The 17231-nt window shown below is 40.0% G+C and overlaps 1 protein-coding gene across 1 annotated transcript; it reads right to left on the reverse strand.

Annotated features, from left to right (window-relative positions):
• ART4 (ADP-ribosyltransferase 4 (inactive) (Dombrock blood group)) lies at window positions 1-12634 on the reverse strand. Its single transcript, XM_049882538.1, has 3 exons — window positions 12188-12634; window positions 8292-9000; window positions 1-1666 (listed from the first exon to the last, which is right to left on the reverse strand). The coding sequence occupies exons 1-3, from the start codon at window positions 12371-12373 to the stop codon at window positions 1575-1577; spliced, it is 987 nt and encodes a 328-aa protein (XP_049738495.1). The 5' UTR covers window positions 12374-12634; the 3' UTR covers window positions 1-1574.
• Window positions 12635-17231: the final 4597 nt, after the last annotated feature.

Consider the following 17231-nt stretch of genomic DNA (forward strand, 5'->3'; position numbering starts at 1 on the left):
ATAGGGTTTCCAAGGCTGTAAATCTTCACGGAAACAGACTGCCACATCTTTCTCCCGAGGAGCGGCTGGTGGGTTTAAATCGCCAAACTTTCGGTTAGCAGCCGAACGCTTTAACCACTGTGCCACTGGGGGTCCTATGTAAGTCACAGTGGTTCTCAAATGTTGACATACTGCAGGATCACCTGGAGGGCTTGTTAAAACACAAATTACAGGGTCTCACTCCCAGAGTTTGTAGGCCATAGGTTTGGGATCAGGTCCTAGAATCGACATTTCTAACAAATCCCTAAAAGGTCCTGATGCTGCTAGTTCTAGGAGCACATTTCCTTTTTTTAAATATTTTTACTTTGGTAAAAGTATACATAGCCAAAGATATACAGTTTCAATAATTTCTACATGTACAGTTTAGTGACACTGGTTACATTCTTCAAGTTGCGCCGCCATTCTATCCTTTTCCACATTATTCCACCACCATTATCTTAAACTCACTACCCCCTAAACTTCTTATCCAACCTTTTGAGTTACCATTGTCAACTTAATCTCCCACAGATAATTATTTAAAAGAGCACAGTGCTCAAAACAGATGTACTTTACTAATTAAAATCAGCTATTTTTGGTTCGAAGAAGACTTCAAGGGTTAGTTTTGGTTTTTCAGGTTTAAAGTTTAAAGATTGTCTCAGGGAAATAGTTTGGGGGGGCTCATCCAATCTGAATGGCTTCAGGAAGTCTGGATTCCACTGAGAATTTGAAATTCTGTTTTACATTTCACCCCTTTTGATCAGTGTCATGTATTGAATTAAAAAAAAAAAAATTTTTTTTTATGTCACCCAAAATGTGTGTCAGTTTGACGAGGCCATGATTACCAGTATTGTGGGATCGTCCAGCATTTTGTCATCTGATGTGATTTTCCTATGTGTTGTAAACCCTACCTCTAAGATATTAATGAGGTGGGGTTAGCAGGCAGTTATGTTAACGAGACAAGACTCAATCTATTGTGTCTTAAGCCAATCTCTTGTGAGATGTAAAAGAGAGAAGCAAGTGGGGAGGCATGGGACCTCATACCACCAAGAAAAAAGAGCCAGGAGAGTAGTGGGTCCTTTGCACCTGGGGTCCCTGCACTGAGAAGCTCCTTGACTGGGGAAGACTGATAACAAGAACCTTTCCCCAGGGTCTACAGAGAAAGAAAACTTTCCCCTGGAGCTGGATCCCTGAATCCAGACCTTTAGCCTACTAGACTGTGAGAGAATAAATTTGTTTGTTAAAGCCATCCACTTGTGGTATTTCTGTTATAGCAGCATTCGATAACTAAGACAACCAGAATTCTTCTATAGAATCTTTGATCAAAATACACAGTAATGGTAGCTGGGCACCATCCAGTTCTTGCCTCATGGCAGAGGAGGCAGTTGTTTATGGAGGCAACCAGATGTGTATTTGATTTCCTCTTCCAATTCCCGAGTGTCCTTCTTCCTCTGTTAATCCAGGACACACTTAAGGAATCACTGATTTAAGAGAATTGTCTTACACAAACACCTCTGTGATTTTTCATGCAGTGATTCCCAAAGGTGCACTGCACTCCGCTACACTTTGCTTTTGGAAGAGATGATGACACTAGTCAAAATGGAGAGAGAAGCAATAACTAAAGGAGCAGGGATGAACTTCTTGCTGGAAGCTGTAAAGAAAGTATAAAAAAAAAAAGTTAGAGGTATTTTAGATAGCAGGGATTTTTTAATACTTCATTTCTCTTCGATTCACTTATTAAACTTAGAAAATTCCTGATAAAAACATTTGCTCAAACAATGGGTAAATATTATTGTCGAGTCCTGGTTATTATATTCACACTCATCTTTCAAAAACCAACTCTTAAGCCCCCTTCTTAGCCATCAGGATGTTAAATATAGCTTATTTTTATTTTACTCTTTCAGGTTAAAGTAATTTTTCCTTCTTTCGATACCTTTCCTCTACCTTTTTAATGACTGTTATCATTTTTACCTCACTTTTTTTTTTTTTTTAACACAGACAATACCTTTACTTAGGAGAATAAATGAAAAACATCTGTGAATTAAGTTAATTCAATTGATAAAATCTTTTATTAAGGATACCTCACATTTCTACTTTTGTACTTGTCTCCACTTTTCTACTAGACTATCATTTAAAAGATTTTTATTTCTTCTTTACCCTATTACAGTATTGAAATATTGAATAGTGGGTCAAATTGAAAGTTGTAGTCCATTAATGGGTTGTAAATTTTTTTTTTTTTTAACATCAGTTTAGTTTAGTAGATCATGACCATCATTGTTTAATAATGTAATAAAGTAGGTCAGAAGGGAAAACACCAAAAGTTTTCCCTTCTAACCTGCACATAAAAAGGATAACTATTGTTATAGTAGTGTTTAAGAGTTTGGCTGCTAACCAAAAAGTCGGCAGTTCAAATCCATCAGGTGCTCTTTTGAAAACCTAGGGGGGCTTTCTACTCTGTCCCATAGGGTCCGTATGAATCGGAATCAACTTGATGGTAACGGGTTTGGTTTATTGTTATAGATGCATATTCGTGTGTGTGTGTGTGTGTATTTATGAGTATGTGAACTGAGTTTTAATGTAAATAGTCATAGTCAAAAATGTTCAAAATTAATGGTAGGTTCTTAGTAACATTCATTCAGTCCCAAAACCAACCTATAGAGAAAATTGTCATGGATTTCTTGTCAGAAAACGAAGGAAAGTATCCTATTTTTGCCGTTTATAACCTGTATGAATCTTATACAAACCACTTAACCTTTCTGTATCTCAGTTCACATCTGTATATAAAAAAAAACAAAAAACCCTGTTGCCATCAAGTCTGACTCATAGTGGCCCTATGGGTCAGAGTAGAACTGCCCAATAGGGTTCCCAAAGCTGTAAACGTTTATAGAAGCATACTGCCACATTGTTCTCCTGCGGAGAGGCGTTGCCTTTTGTTTGGTAGCCGAGCACTTAACCACTGCACTATAGGGCTTCTCACATCAATATAGTGGGGTCAGTAACACAACTTACAGGATGATTGTGAAAATTAAAAAGATTATGTGTGTGAGAATACTTTGTAAAGGAAATTGCAACACAAGTACCATTTTTATTGGTGTGTTATAACCAAATTTTGGTTATTGATGCCTTAGGGTATAGAGTCATGAAGTCTCAATCTGTGAATCATATCAGATTGCTCAGAAAGAGATAGTTAATCTTTTGAAAAAAGCAGAAGGTAAAATTGATACACAATACCTAGTTAATCTAGTATTTGCAGCCAAATTCTATCTACAACCTCTTTCTGTCAAAATGTAGAAAGTAATGTGTATTAACCCTGTAAGATACATCCTGGCAAAAAGTTGGCATCAAAAAGCAGTAAGCGTTAATGAAGTACGCATTTGTGTCATTGAGCTATTCTTCTACTTTCACGTGCAAAGTACTTTCCCAGAGTTTTTCAGTTGTGTTCTAGAGGGTGGTTATCAAGCACTAGTGTATATTACTCAAGGCAAGCATAACCTTCATTTTGTAAATGAAGAAACAGCCTCAGATGCTAAGTCACTTACACAAGGCTACAAAGCTACTGTCCCTGAGTGGTGCAAACAGTTAAGACACTCAGCTACTAAAAGCTCGGCTGCTAACCAAAAAGGTCAGCAGTTTGAATCCGCCAGCCAGCTGCTCCTTGGAAATCCTATGGAGCAGTTCTACTCTGTCCTGTAGGGTCACTATGAGTCAGAAGGGACTTTTTAGACAGAATGGATTTGGTTTTTACTAACCAAAAGGTTGGAGGTTTGAATCTGCCCAGAGGTGCCTTGGAAGAAAGGCCAGGCTATCTGCTTCTGAAAGCTCACAGCTTAAAAGCCCATGTAGCAGTTCTACCCTGCCCATATGGCATTGCCATGAGTTGGAGTAGACTCGATGGCAACCAGCAACAACAATATAAACAATTGAAGCCCAAGTAAAAGAAAAACAGAAACAGTTAATAAATTAAATATTAATAATAGTAATAGCAATAGTAGCTAATAAGTTTTGAGTCCTTATTTATACGTGTCAGATACTGTTCTGGAGCTTTTCCATGGATTAATTTATTTTATCCTTACCAGAATCTTATAACTTTAAAAAAGTTATACGCATTTTACATAAAAAGAAATGGAGGCACAGAGAAATTAAGCCCTTGTCTTTGCTCTCACTCTTAGTAGCTAACTGACAAGGTTTATATGTAAAACCAGGTTTACTGAAAACAATTGACTATATTTTTCTAGAAAAAAAGTGGTTAGGAATTCTGATTATGTGAAACATTTTAACAAGTAAACCCCTCCTCTTTGTGAATCCAGTGATACAGAACAGAGTGTGGGTTTTGTGTCTACAGATTTTTGGCACAGATTATTTTGCTGAAAGAAGCAACATTTAAGGGCAAAGGACTAATTAACATTCTGTTAACATATTTTAAGTCTTCCAGTGGGCATAAAAACATCTGTTTCTATGGTAACCACTACAGGTCATGTTGAGGGTGAAAGAATAATTAGAGGGGCAAGCTGTTAGTTTAGAATGACTTAAACCTTTCCTTTGCAGATTTACTCTCTTAAATGTTCCCAGTGTGACCTCTTGACTCTCTGAAGGCAACAGATTTCCTGAGAGTTCTTTGAACTTGAGAACTCTGATTACAAATTAACAGAACCAATTTGAAATAAATTGAAGAACTGGGGAAGTTATGCTCTTTAATCTACTGTCTCTTCACTGGGGGCAATTACAGAGTCCTGGGTGGTCAATTTTAAATGTCTTCATGCTATCTTTCAAGTATTAACATCTGTCAGATTAAGAGGGACCAAGAGAAGAGGCATAAATCATCCAGCTCACAGGGGCTTTCTGGGACATAGAATACCTTGTGGCTTCTGTGAGTGAATAAAATCTAAATTCATGAGAACCTTCTCCTGAGAGGATTTCAGTTTCATGAGGACTCCAGAACACCATCTGTGAATTCCCTAGGCTGAGGTTAGCTGTAGGGGCCAGGTGATTGAGAGAGGAGAAGAGAAGCAGGCAATAGCAGTTATCTAGAAAGCCAAGTCTGGGCAGAATCCACTGATTTTACTCCCTCCCAGTGAAGGACCCCCACCTAAGGAAGACAACCAGCTTTTTCCTCCCATTGTTCATGTACGGGTCAGTCCGATACTTCTACAGGATGATGGACAAGTAGAACATTTTTTAACAATTAGCAGAAAAATGACTTAAAGAAGTTTTCAGACACGACTTATTCATTGAGAAAAAAACCACTGCAGTAAGATAGTTGAAAGCATTCAGAAGCTAATCAAACATTTCTTTTAAACAGTAGAGACAGGTGAGTATTGACTGTATTCAAGATTATATATATTTTTTTCTTCAACCAAAGTGATTGTTCTAACAACCAATGGTAGTTGAGGCTTATGTAGGTGAGGTGGAACCAGGGGATGGAACACCCTTCTCTGCAACCTTCAGCCAGAGCCCGGGGTCATAGAGAGAAAGACATTCATTGCAGCAGACAAGCTTGTTCCTCTTACTCCTTCTCTTTCCCAGAGAAAGTCTTATAGCTGTGGTAGCTGGGAAGAGGCTCCACTTCCACTCTTGGCTGCTCTTGTGCTGTCCCTTCCCTTCTCACTTTAATTTATAAAGAAAATACATCTTCTAAGAGCACTGGTGGTCCTTGGGTTCTGCAAGTGGTTTGTGATCAGCTTCTAAGCTAAAGGTTGGTGGTTTGAACCCACCCAGTGGCACCACAGAAGAAACACCTGGTGACCTGCTTCCATAAAGATTACAGCCAAGAAAACCCTATGGAGCAGTTCTACGCTGTAACACATGAGGTAGTCGGGAATTGGAATCCACTTGAGGGCAATGGATTTGGTCTTTTTAAGGGCACTGATATTTCTATTCCTCAATTTACAAGGTCTTTTCCCAAGTATACACAAACTACTAATAGGTGAATTTCTAGGAAAATTTTAAATATGGTACCTCATATTGCAAGTGACCACATTCTCATGGAAGAACTGTATCCTTGAGTATTCCTGAGGCTGAATTGTAACTGTTAGTTCCCTAATACCCCCTATAATCATTTAAGCATTGTCTGTAAGTTCTGTGTGGCTATTGCAATGAATTATTGAACCTGGTAGAGAGGTAGAGAGTGATGTGGGAGGGACGGTTGGTGTCAGAGTTGGAAAAGATGGTAGAGAGAGGAGACCTGGTTGACTTCTGCCTCGCAAGAATCAGTCTCGGGCTCTTGATCTTGATTCTCCTTTCACCTCATGAAGTTAGGTCAGACACAGCCACTGAAGCCTCCACTGAGACTTCTGCTCCACCGTGATCCCCTGCTTCCTCCCACCACCCTGGGAGGCCACCAAGCCACAGCTTCTAATTGTGGTTTGGCCTGACCACGGTGTGGCCCTAACCGCAGTTTGAATTTGATGCCAGAATCCAGCACATGCATGAACCAGGATTTTGGAACACGCGCAAGACCTGAAGAGCTGTGTTCTCAATCTGTCCTTGGCCCTGGACATCAATGACATAATTCAACATCCGGACCTCCAAATGTGGACATGGGAGGGCAAAGGGCAGAGAGTTCCCGGCACCAAACTCAACCCCCAGACGCCACTGGAAATAAAAAGCTCCCCAACCCCCTCAGACAGCGAATACATGGTCTTTTGGCTGCTAAGCCCATGTTGTTCCTTGTTTGCGCAAACAATAAATTTTCACTTTCTGTTTCCCTTGCAACTGGTGGTGTGGTGTCTGTCTTATTTCAATTGGCTAATAGGACAGGACAAGAACTCTCGTTTGGTTATGCCCCCATGACATTTTTATAAGCAGGAACAATGATAGAGTGGATACAGAGCTAGGAATATTTCAAAGGTAGGCCCTGCAGCTGGGTTCTGGGAAGAATGAGAAAAACAGACAAAGATATTTACTTCTGTTCTGGGTTGCAGTGAACCACGTGAACCACGTGAATGAACGCATATATAGATAAGGAGTCTTCTCCCTTCTGAATCAAACAGGGAACAGCATTTGCTACAGAACTACTGTTCTGTAAAATGACTGTAGGTGGCAACATATAAGGGTAAAGATTGGATCAGTCACATGGTTTTCTAAAAAAGAGTGCTTAAAAATTGTTTTGTACTGTGATAGCTCTAATTTTTCTTGCTTCAGTTCATTTCTCATAATGTCATCAGAGTTCTTCCTAAAATATTGATGTTTTTACTCCTTACAAATGACTTCTTATGACCTACAGGATAAAAGTTTTAAAGTCTTTAACATAGAATTCAAGCTCCATTACAACTCCCCAATCTTGATTAGTCCCTTACTGTCTTTCTACTCCTATCCTCTCCCTACATCCCACACATCCTACGCTCCGGCCCCCCAGGATTTCAGTGAATCCCAGGAGATGCTAGGCTGTATGAAATTCCTATGATTTAGCATATGTCATTCTCTGCTGGAAATGACTTTCTTCTTCTGTCACTGAAAACCCCCATTCCTACTTCAAGCCCCATGATTCTCCATTTTGAAGCCTTCCTCACTTTCTCCCCAAGAGAGTGAATAACTTCCGGCACTGAGCAGCCACAACCCATTGCTTAAACGTCTGGTGTAGCACTCACTACTTTTGAGTATAGACATTTGTTCATGTTTCCATTTCTCATTAAAACTGAAACACCAAACCCACTGTCTTTGAATCAATTCCAACTCATAACGACCCTACAGGGCAGAGTAGAACTGCCCCCATAGTTTCCAAGGAGTGTCTGGTGGATTAGAACTGCCGGCCTTTTCGTTAGCAGCCATAGCACTTAACCACTACAGCACTAGGTTTTCCATTTCTCCTTAGACTAAAAATGCTCCTGGGATAGTGATTTGGCTTCATTCATTTTGTATCCCCAGGAACTCCTATTACAGTTCCCGGAACATAGAAGACAATGAAATGTAAAATGAATGAATAAATCTTGCTTCCCACTTTACTTTCTGTATTCTGTAGCCATGTGATGACCATGGCAAAGAGATGAGTTTGAGGGAGAAGATAAAAATGCTCTTTTTACTGGAGGCTTACTATCTCTGTCTAGAGACCCAACACATAGTGCCATTGCAAAAACATTTTCCCAGAAGTAGCTGAGGAGAAAGAAGAGAAGGAAACGAAGAACGAATGTGAGTTTTCTCTAATCTGTCAGTTCTGCCATCACTAAGGGTTAATTTCGATGTTTTTGGCCTTTTCCCCCACCCCTCCAAGCACTTTCAGAAATACAATAGTAGTGGTCTGTGATCCTGACAAGAGTTGATTCAATTTAGATCAGGCATACCTTTTAGAAGGTGGCAGTTAAATGTGCTTAGATTCCCAGTTGACTGCAATTGCAACCAGTTTCCTCTTGGGTGGTAGCTCATATTTACGACTTCAAACAACTCATAGGGTGGGACCAGGATTTCCTTTTTGAGGGAGAAGTCTTCTATAGGTGCACCCAGGCAGGTAAATATGGTAAATACTGTTTGGTTCCCAAATTTCTGCACCTCTTCCTTTAGGAGGGAGGTTGAGAGGAACTGGCCAAATCGAATGGTAGCATTAAGGTGGGCTTTAAGGTAGGTATCCTTTGCCTCATGATACACCTCATAACACAGGTTGTCATTCTTCTCGTCGATTTCTTTCCTCAGCAGCTGGATTGCTGAGGTCAGGTAGTAGTGTAGATATTTGAAATGGAATGAATGCTTGTACTGCCGTGGAGATCTGCCAGCACTGGCCATGGCTTTAGTGAAGTCAGAGCGAACATTGTTGTTCAGAGTGTAAAACAAAATGGCCACAGCATGTGCAGTAGTCATGTCCTTGGGGAGGTCTTTTGCTTGGTTCAGCCAGGTTATGTGAGCTTTTTGCCAGGCCCTGGAGTAATTTCCATGGCCTTGTAGCTCTTTTGTGAAATAATCCCCTTGACTTAGCTTCTCCATGACCTGTTTGCTGCAGCCCTGGTACTGATCGTCAAAGGAATCTGGTGCCAGGTCAAAGTCAATTTTCTTTTCAACCTACAAGAAAAGAAAAACCTAGATTTTAATTTTTCAAATCAGAAGGCGAGTGTGGTAGCAGATATGCTGTACTTTATGAGGCCAAGTCTTCTTATTTGCTGGAGTAAGTTTCAATCACAATTATTACGTTGTTCCAGTACTTCCTGCGTCAGTGATGTCTGGTAGAGATCAAACCCAGTTTGATAAATGTTACTGAAACTGAAAAAATTCATCTCCTCAGGGAAGAAATAATCCTTTTTGTATCACTGAAATCAAAATATTTTCCACATTATGAGTCCTTTGGGGGAAAAAAGCAATAACATTATACCAAAAAAACCAAAACCAAACCTGTTGCCGTCGAGTCGATTCCAACTCATCGCAACCCCCGTAGGACAGAGTAGAACTGCCTCACAGAGTTTCCAAGGAGCACCTGGTGGATTTGAACTGCCAGCCTTTTGGTTAGCAGCCAAAGCTCTTAACTACTACGCCACAGGGTTTCCAGTAATTTTATAGTTTAATTATATTTTCTATTTCCTCTACGTTCTTCTCCCTTCATATTCTTTCATGGGTGTTATAAAGAATATCTCTTTTATGAATGCCTAAAACTTATATTAAATCTTTGAGCTTTATTTAAGAATAAAAAATAAATTTCATAATATTTAAATGTGAGTAGTGTTGGGTTCTCCCAGGGGGCCTCCTATAAATAATAGCTCTCTTATAGGGTTGCTATGAGTTGGAATCGACTTGACAGGAATGGATTTGGTTTTTGTTTTTTGGTTTCCTGCCCAGGTTCTGAAAACGTTGAGAGAGAGAGAGAGGAAAAAAAAAAAGGAGTATCTATGAAGACTAAAATATCATCTTTATGATCAAGGCCACGTTGGAGGACACAGCTTTAGGTCTGATAGCTAGTGGACTTGTCAACTGCAGCCCTCAGAATGAGGCAGACATGCCCGCTCAGTCATAGGCAGGGCTGGCCTGGGGTCTGCTCAGGTAAGATTCTTGTCATGGAGGAACAGAGAGCTCTGCCCTTGTATCAGGCTCACTCCCAGGGGAGGAAAAGCAGGGCCAAACTCAGCATACCTGGTTATTCTTTCCAAAGTTACCAATTAAGTCAATATGTCCACCTTCCTGGGAGCAGAGTGAGTAAAGATGATCAGTGGCCAGGACAGTGCCTAGAAGGGTTCCTCCTCTTCGAAACCAGGAGTAGGAAAAAGACATTCCTTTCTAGTTGGTAGCTAATTAAATATTACTTATTGAGACCCAGAAATCCAAAAACCAAACCCATTACCATCAAATTGGTTCCAGCTCATAGGACCTTACAGGACAGAATAGAACTGCCCCATTGGATTTCTAAGGAGTGGCTGGGGGATTTGAACTGCTGAACTTTTTGTTAGCAGCCGATCTGTTAACTGCTGTGTTGCCAGAGCTTTTATTGAGACCTGGTGCATATTAATTCCAAGTTAGAAATTTGCATAGAAGATCACTAAGCATCATCAGTGTATCATTTAGAACCAAATTTTAATTATCTAAGATGTTTCTTTCTTGGCAGAGAAATGGCGCCTCTAAAACAGTACTCAGAAAGCGTTAGATTAAGAGAGAGGACTCTTATCAGTCAGTCAATCTCAAGGATGCTGGAACAGGAATGAAAAAAAAAATGCCATGGTATTTTTACTGTTATTTATGATAATTTAGTTATGGGTAACCTGGAACACGTTTTTATGCTTAGGCTGGTTTTGTTTTTTCCCTAGTATGCTTCTGGGCTCTTTTTCCTCTGTGAATGTGGTTAGTCAGAAAAGCCAAGAGTAGAATGTCATTACGATAATCACTACTGCATAGATTGTTGTAATCATTCAATAAATATTTATTAAATACCTCCTATGTTTTTTAAAATAAATAAATGTTTTAGGTAGGAGTCCCTGGGTAGCACAAATGGTTATGCACTCAGCTACTAATCAAAATCTTGGTAATATGAATCCATCCAGAGATGCCTCGGATGAAAGCCCTGGCAATCTACCTGAGAAAGATCACATGACACACGTGTGGTTAGCACAAGTTGGAACTGACTTGATGACAACTGGTTATGTTTTAGGTGCTAAGAATGTAGAGGTGAGCAAGAAAGCATAAATTCCTGTTTTTACAGAGCTAACTGGTGGCACAGCAGTTAAGAGCTCGGCTGCTAACCAAAAGGCCAGCAGTTCAAATCCATCAGCTGTCCCTTGGAAACCCTATTGGGCAGTTTTTTTTTTTTTTATAGGGTTGCTATAAGTCAGAATCCACTTGATGGCGATGGATAACTTTCTATTGGATACAAAATAAATTAAATAACATACCAGCAGTGGTTAAAACCTACAGGAAGCCACAGATGCTAATCAAAAGGTTGGCAGTTTGAATCCACCAGCTGCTCCTTGTAAACCCTATGGGGCAGTTCCACCCTGTCCTATAGGATCGCTATGAGTTGGAATCAAATTGACATTTTTTTTTTAAACATAACTGTGTGTAATAAAAGGTTGTTTAAATGATCTTAGCCGGTAACTCTTTACAATTGGAATTTAAATAGGTCTATTATAGAATCTAGTAAAGCCGAAACAAAATAAACAAAACCAGTATCAGGTTCTGTCAAATCTTATCATGACGAACTCCAGAATTCTGTTAGTATATTACTAGATCTTAAACATGTATTCTCTCATCTCTTCATACCAGCTGATTTTTCATCATATGGAACTTTAAATTATGAAGCTTTTTGTAATTTCAGTTAAAATGTATGATACATATAACAGTTGCTGTGGAGTTAACTCCAACTCATGATGACCCCATGTGTGTCAGAGTAGATCACAGGCCTTTCTTCTGAGACACTCCTCTGGGTAGACTCGAACCTCCAAACTTTTGATTAGCAGCTGAGCACATTAACTGCATATCTCCGGGACTCCAAAGCCAAATAGACTTGGTTTATTTTGTGTAAATTTTCCTACGGAAGGAGTGTTCTGCTTAATTTTTAGAGAGAATCAGAAAATAACGATCTGCTAGCTTCCCTAGTGCCTAATTTACAAAAAAGAAAGACTTCCAGTATTTTAAATTATTGTTTTCAACACCCTTCTCCGGCATTATTTGCTAAAATTGGAATGAAATTATATCCCAGTGGTCGTGCCTAAGGTTGGGGTCATCTAGAAGGGCTGCTCCTAGAGAGTTCAGCTCCTGGCTTGCTGCCTACCTGAGAACTCCAGGCGGGTTTCTGCAGCCCTGAGAGCAGCAGCGGGAGCAGCAGCTGCCCTCTCAGCAGCCAGATTCTCCTCACGGGAGCTGCAGTAGTCGGGAGAAGAATCCTGCTGTATCTGCTAGTCGCCACACAGCATTTGCCTGTGTTAAAAGCGCTTCTCTTTTGACCTTGCAGCCTCATCCTGAAGAAAATTCTCAGAGGTCTCCTTTTGGGGTTTCCTTTGAGGGAGTCTCAGCAGAACTTTCCTTGCTTGTACCTGCATTTAGACTTCTGTGGACCACCAACAGCCAGCAGCTTTTCCTAGAGAAGTAATCAGTCCCAGATCATTTACAAAGCTGAAATCTCTGCGAGACAGCCACATGAGTGCACCAAATAAGGCTTTCTAAAGTAAGCCCAAGTTCACTTCTAAATTCAGAAAACAATCCCTGATCTGGTCTGAGTTCGGGGAATTCCAAAGTCTGTTGAGGGGTCAGGCTTAGCAGCTCAGCCTTCACTTTCCCGTCAGGGCAGGAAAAAAGCACGCCCTGAACTGATTCAGGCCAGGCAACATTATCTTGAGCCCCAGGCTTCCACTGCAAGTGATGTCATTGTCATGGGCAAGGCTGGGCCAATGCCCCTCAAGGTAGGCCGAAGTCAGGCCCATCTGGTGCCGCTGTTAGGCCCTGGCCAGGACAAGCTGCCCAGGGTCAGCGCACCCTTTTGGGCTATCATCACAAAGAAGGCTCTTGCCACTGCTTTTCCACAGGCACCATTGAAAGTCTCTAATCCAGAGGCTGTACCCACTGGGGTCACAGCTCGTCCTCATTTTCTCTTCTCAAGACATCAGGTCCTCTATCCATGCTTTTTCAGCCTATCGTGAATCCTAACAACCTATATAAATCAAAAGTAGCCTCCAGTCTGCTAAGTCAATCCGGCAGAGGTATTATGTTAAATACTTACAGACACTTCCCTTTCTAGTTTGAACTTCCTTCCTCTATTTCCAATCCTTGGATAATGGTTTTCCTTGCAAATCTTTCCCGTTGACTCTTTCTGATTCATTCTTCAACTATGAAAAGAAACTAAATCCTGTTTTTGGAAAATTTGGCATTGCTTTTCAGCACTCTAAAATATTTTTCATCTAATTTTTGTGATATCACAGCTTTCTGTGTCACGAACAAAAGTTTGGAATATCTAGAAAAGTGTAAAGGAGCAAGCAATATCACAAATTCATCACTTGGAGAAAATTGTTCTTTAGATTTAGATGTTGATAAAAAAAAATTTCAGAACTAAAATTATACAATATGTCATTTTGCATATTGTTTCCCCTTAACATTACAATGTAAGTGTGTCTTCATAAAATTTTTGAAACATTTTTTACTGTAGTTAAAATATATACAACAAAACGTACAGTAATTCAACATCCATATAATTTATTTATTTTTTGAGGTTTAGAGTCTACATTTATTTATTTTATTGTACTTTAGATGAAGCTTTATAGGGCAAATTGCTTCTCTTTAAACAATACACACATTGTTTTGTGACATTGGTTGCTAACCCCGTTACACATCAGCACTCTCCGTTCTCAAACCTGCATTCCCAGTTACCAGCTTTCCTGTCTCCTCCAGGCTTCATGTCCCTGCCCCCTGAGCTGGTGTGTCCATTTAGTCTCGTTCTGTTTTATGGGCCTGTCTAATCTTTGGCTAAAGGGTGAACCTCAGGAGTGACTTCACTACTAGGTTAAAAGGGTGTCCGGGGGCCATATTCTAGGGGTTTCTCCAGCCTCTGTCAGACCAGTAAGTCTGGTCTTTTTTTTTTTTTTTTATGAGGTAGAATTTTGTTCTACATTTTTCTCCAGCCCTGTGGGGACCCTCTATTGTGATCCCCGTCAGAGCGGTAGGTGGTGGTAGTCGTATATTAAGTGGAGATAATAATAATAGCACCTACCTCATAAGGCGGTGTGAGGATTGAATATATTGGTATGTTTATAACTCTTAGAACAGCATCTGGCACCTAGAAATAATAGCTTGAACTATTATTTGTATCAAAGTTTAATTAGTCAATGTATTTAGGTTGCTTTCAACTTTGTACCATAAGTAACAATTTGTGAACACATTTGGACAAAAATCTTTTTGCATTTCCCTTCTTGCTATAATGTGATCACTGGTTAAATGAATTGTCTTGTGAATTGAATTGTGTCCCCAAAAAGTTTATGTTGTAGTCCTTATCCCCTGGTACTTGTGAATGTCACCTTGTTTGAAAGTAGGATCTTTAGAGATATTATAGGTTTAGTTAACATGAGGCCCTAATCCAGTTGAGCGATGTTCTATAAAATAGGAGAAGAGATACAGAGAGATGGAGAGGACAACGGCCAAGTGAAGATGCATCTGTCAGCTAAGGAAATCCTGGAGCTACTAGAAGCTGCGAGAGACAAGAAGGGGTCTTCCCCTAGAGCCATCAGAGAGAAAACAGCCTGGCTGGCACCATTTGTATTACTAGCTTCCAGAACTATGAGACAACACATTGCTGTTGTTTAAAGCCACCTACTTTGTGGCCCTTTGTTACTATTTGCAGCCCTAGGAAACTTATAATACAGGATGTATATTTTTTGGTCTTATTCTTGGAAAACACCAGCAGTATATAAAAATACCCTTATAAGGCATATTACATTCTTAAGATTCCTCCACAAGACTTGTTAGTACGGGATATTGCCGTGTTGTAAAGAGAACTAGAATTGGAGCCTGAAAACTTGGATAACGGGTCTAGTTTCACAACTTGATGGCTGAATTAGCTCCAAAAAACTTAGGATGTGCTGAGCCTCTGTTTCCTCAACGCTGCCAAAATTAAATGGGATAGTAATAATTACCTTTGTTGAGAGGGTACCTACTGTGTTTCAGGGCTGTTTTGTATATTTTTCTCAATTCACAAGACAACCATGAGAAGGAGATATAGCCTCTACTTACAGATAATGTTGCTGAGGCCCAGTGAGGGTAAGTAACTTGTCAGTGATCACACAGGCACTTTCCTGTGGCTACTGTCTCTGAAAACCTCAATTTTGTTACCATTGGCATAAGCTGTATGCCAGCTACTTTTTATACCTCTGGACCTCAGAGGTAAGGCATTATTCCGGCTCTAATGCATTTAGTATGAAGGTGGGTCCCCTTTTTAAATTTTATTTTATTGTGATTTAGGTGAAAGTTAACGGTACAAATTAGTTTTTCGTTCACAAATGTATACACAAGTTGTTTTGTAACAGTGGTTGTAATCCCTGTAACGTGTTAGCACTTTCCCCCTTTCCCTTTACACCCTGGGTTACCCTGTGTCCATTTGTCCAGATTTCCAGTCCCTTCCTGCTTTTGGACAGGTGTTGCCCATTTGGTCTTGATTGAATTAAGGATCACGTTCCCCTTAAGCCTTTTGAAATGTTTGAAGCTCAGCAGCTCAACAGACAGGAGCTGGAGCCTCATTGTTGTGTAGGTTAGCATTCTACTAGGTGATGCTTCCTGGATGCATTGGTTCTGTAAACTTTGACTTTACCCTCTTTATTTCTGTGAGATACACTCGCAAGAATAATTATGGCTTTTCTGTGTGAGAGTTGGGGAAGGCTGATGGGTTTCTTTTGGTTTTTCTGAGTCATATTTGGAAAACTAAACGTTCCGCATGTAATCTAACAAAAAGGCACCTGAATAAATTGCTTATCTGGCTCTCCCTGGTATATTGTCCTAGCACAGACTGGCGGTGCTAGAGTGCCACTCGCCTCATTGGTGGCTTGTATTATCAGATCATATTTCTCCAAAATCTGCATTCCAAAACCCAAAATTTAAACACACTCAGTTAGTAAGCATGCATTCCAATACTGGAAACACACGCCATCAAAAAAAAAAAATAAGGAGAAAAATTGTAGTAACAAAAGAGTTAAAAGAATATGTGTCATTTTATCATTATTGTCTGTAAAAGTTTTGCTAGTTTTCCCAACGTGACTGCAGCTTCTAGAATCACCACTAGAGGGCAGAAGGAACCTTTTTATAAAGCTCAATTATCTACAAAGGGGAGGGAGAGGAGGAAGAAAGAGGAGAGGTGGGGGAAGGGAGAGGAGACGTAGAAAGAGAGGGAGGGAGGGGGGAAGGGAGAAAGAAAAAAACAGAAGGAATTAACAATAACAACTGAGGTAAGGGAAAGTGTGTATGTATGTACATTTTTGGAAAAAATGTTTTGTTACAATGCTTCCCATCATTAAAAAAAATTTTTTTTTTTTTTGCCTTTTTTGATCCCATGTGATCGTTTAACATTAGTTAATAAGGGTTTTTTTTTTTTTAATAAGGGCCCTGGTGGTGCAATGGTTAAGTGCTAGGCTGCTAACTCAAAGGTCGGCCTGGCGATCTGCTCCCGTGGTGACCATTATAGCCTAGGAAACCCCATGAGGCAGTTCTTCTCTGTCGTAGAGGGACACTATGAGTTGAAATCGACTCAGTGGCGCACAACAACAGCAGTTACAGAAATTTAGATCTTGGCGTGCACTCAGTTACAATTTGCTCGATGATAGCCAGTTCTTTAAAATATAACCTGTTCATGCTGGTAAAAGCGTTATGAGTTTTGAAGTCACACAGATCTGGGCTGGATTCTTGTCTCCGTTCTAGCTTAGTGAATTTGACCATGTCGTGTTAGTTTTCAGTCTCAGCTTCTTCGTGTATATATAACAGTGGAGACAACAGCACCACCTGGCAGGAATGAAATTAAAACGCTCCATGAAAAGGCCATTGCCACCGACCCTTAATGTCTGTTCTCTTTACACTCTACTCAGATATTTGAAGACCAACAAATCGTAGTGTGTCCAACACAGATGTTAATTTTATTATATTTTTATAAACAGCTGTTCAAGAAGAGGTTTTGCTAATTTTCTAAACCAGTTTTCAGAATAAATTCTAGAATTCTAGTTTAGTTTTCTATAGCTACTTTCAGAGCATGAGTTGAAGTAGTCACTAAAGGACTTTGTCCAGGGAGGAATTGAATCTTTTGCATTGGCCTCAAGGTTCCAGAATAGCTGTTAGTAAATTCCTGTTTG

This window comes from Elephas maximus, chromosome 4 (genome assembly GCF_024166365.1).
Source record: "Elephas maximus indicus isolate mEleMax1 chromosome 4, mEleMax1 primary haplotype, whole genome shotgun sequence".
Lineage (NCBI taxonomy): Eukaryota > Metazoa > Chordata > Mammalia > Proboscidea > Elephantidae > Elephas > Elephas maximus.

Bases quoted from the DNA above. Each gene is read 5' to 3' on its own strand.
- ART4 (XM_049882538.1), bottom strand. From the start codon at position 12,373: ATGAGGCTGCAAGGTCAAAAGAGAAGCGCTTTTAACACAGGCAAATGC. The intron at 9,001-12,187 runs GTAGGCAGCAAG...CTTTTCTTGTAG, and splicing joins AACCCGCCTGGAGTTCTCAG to GTTGAAAAGAAAATTGACTT. The intron at 1,667-8,291 runs GTATGCCTGATC...CTTTCTTTACAG, and splicing joins TAACTGCCACCTTCTAAAAG to CTTCCAGCAAGAAGTTCATC.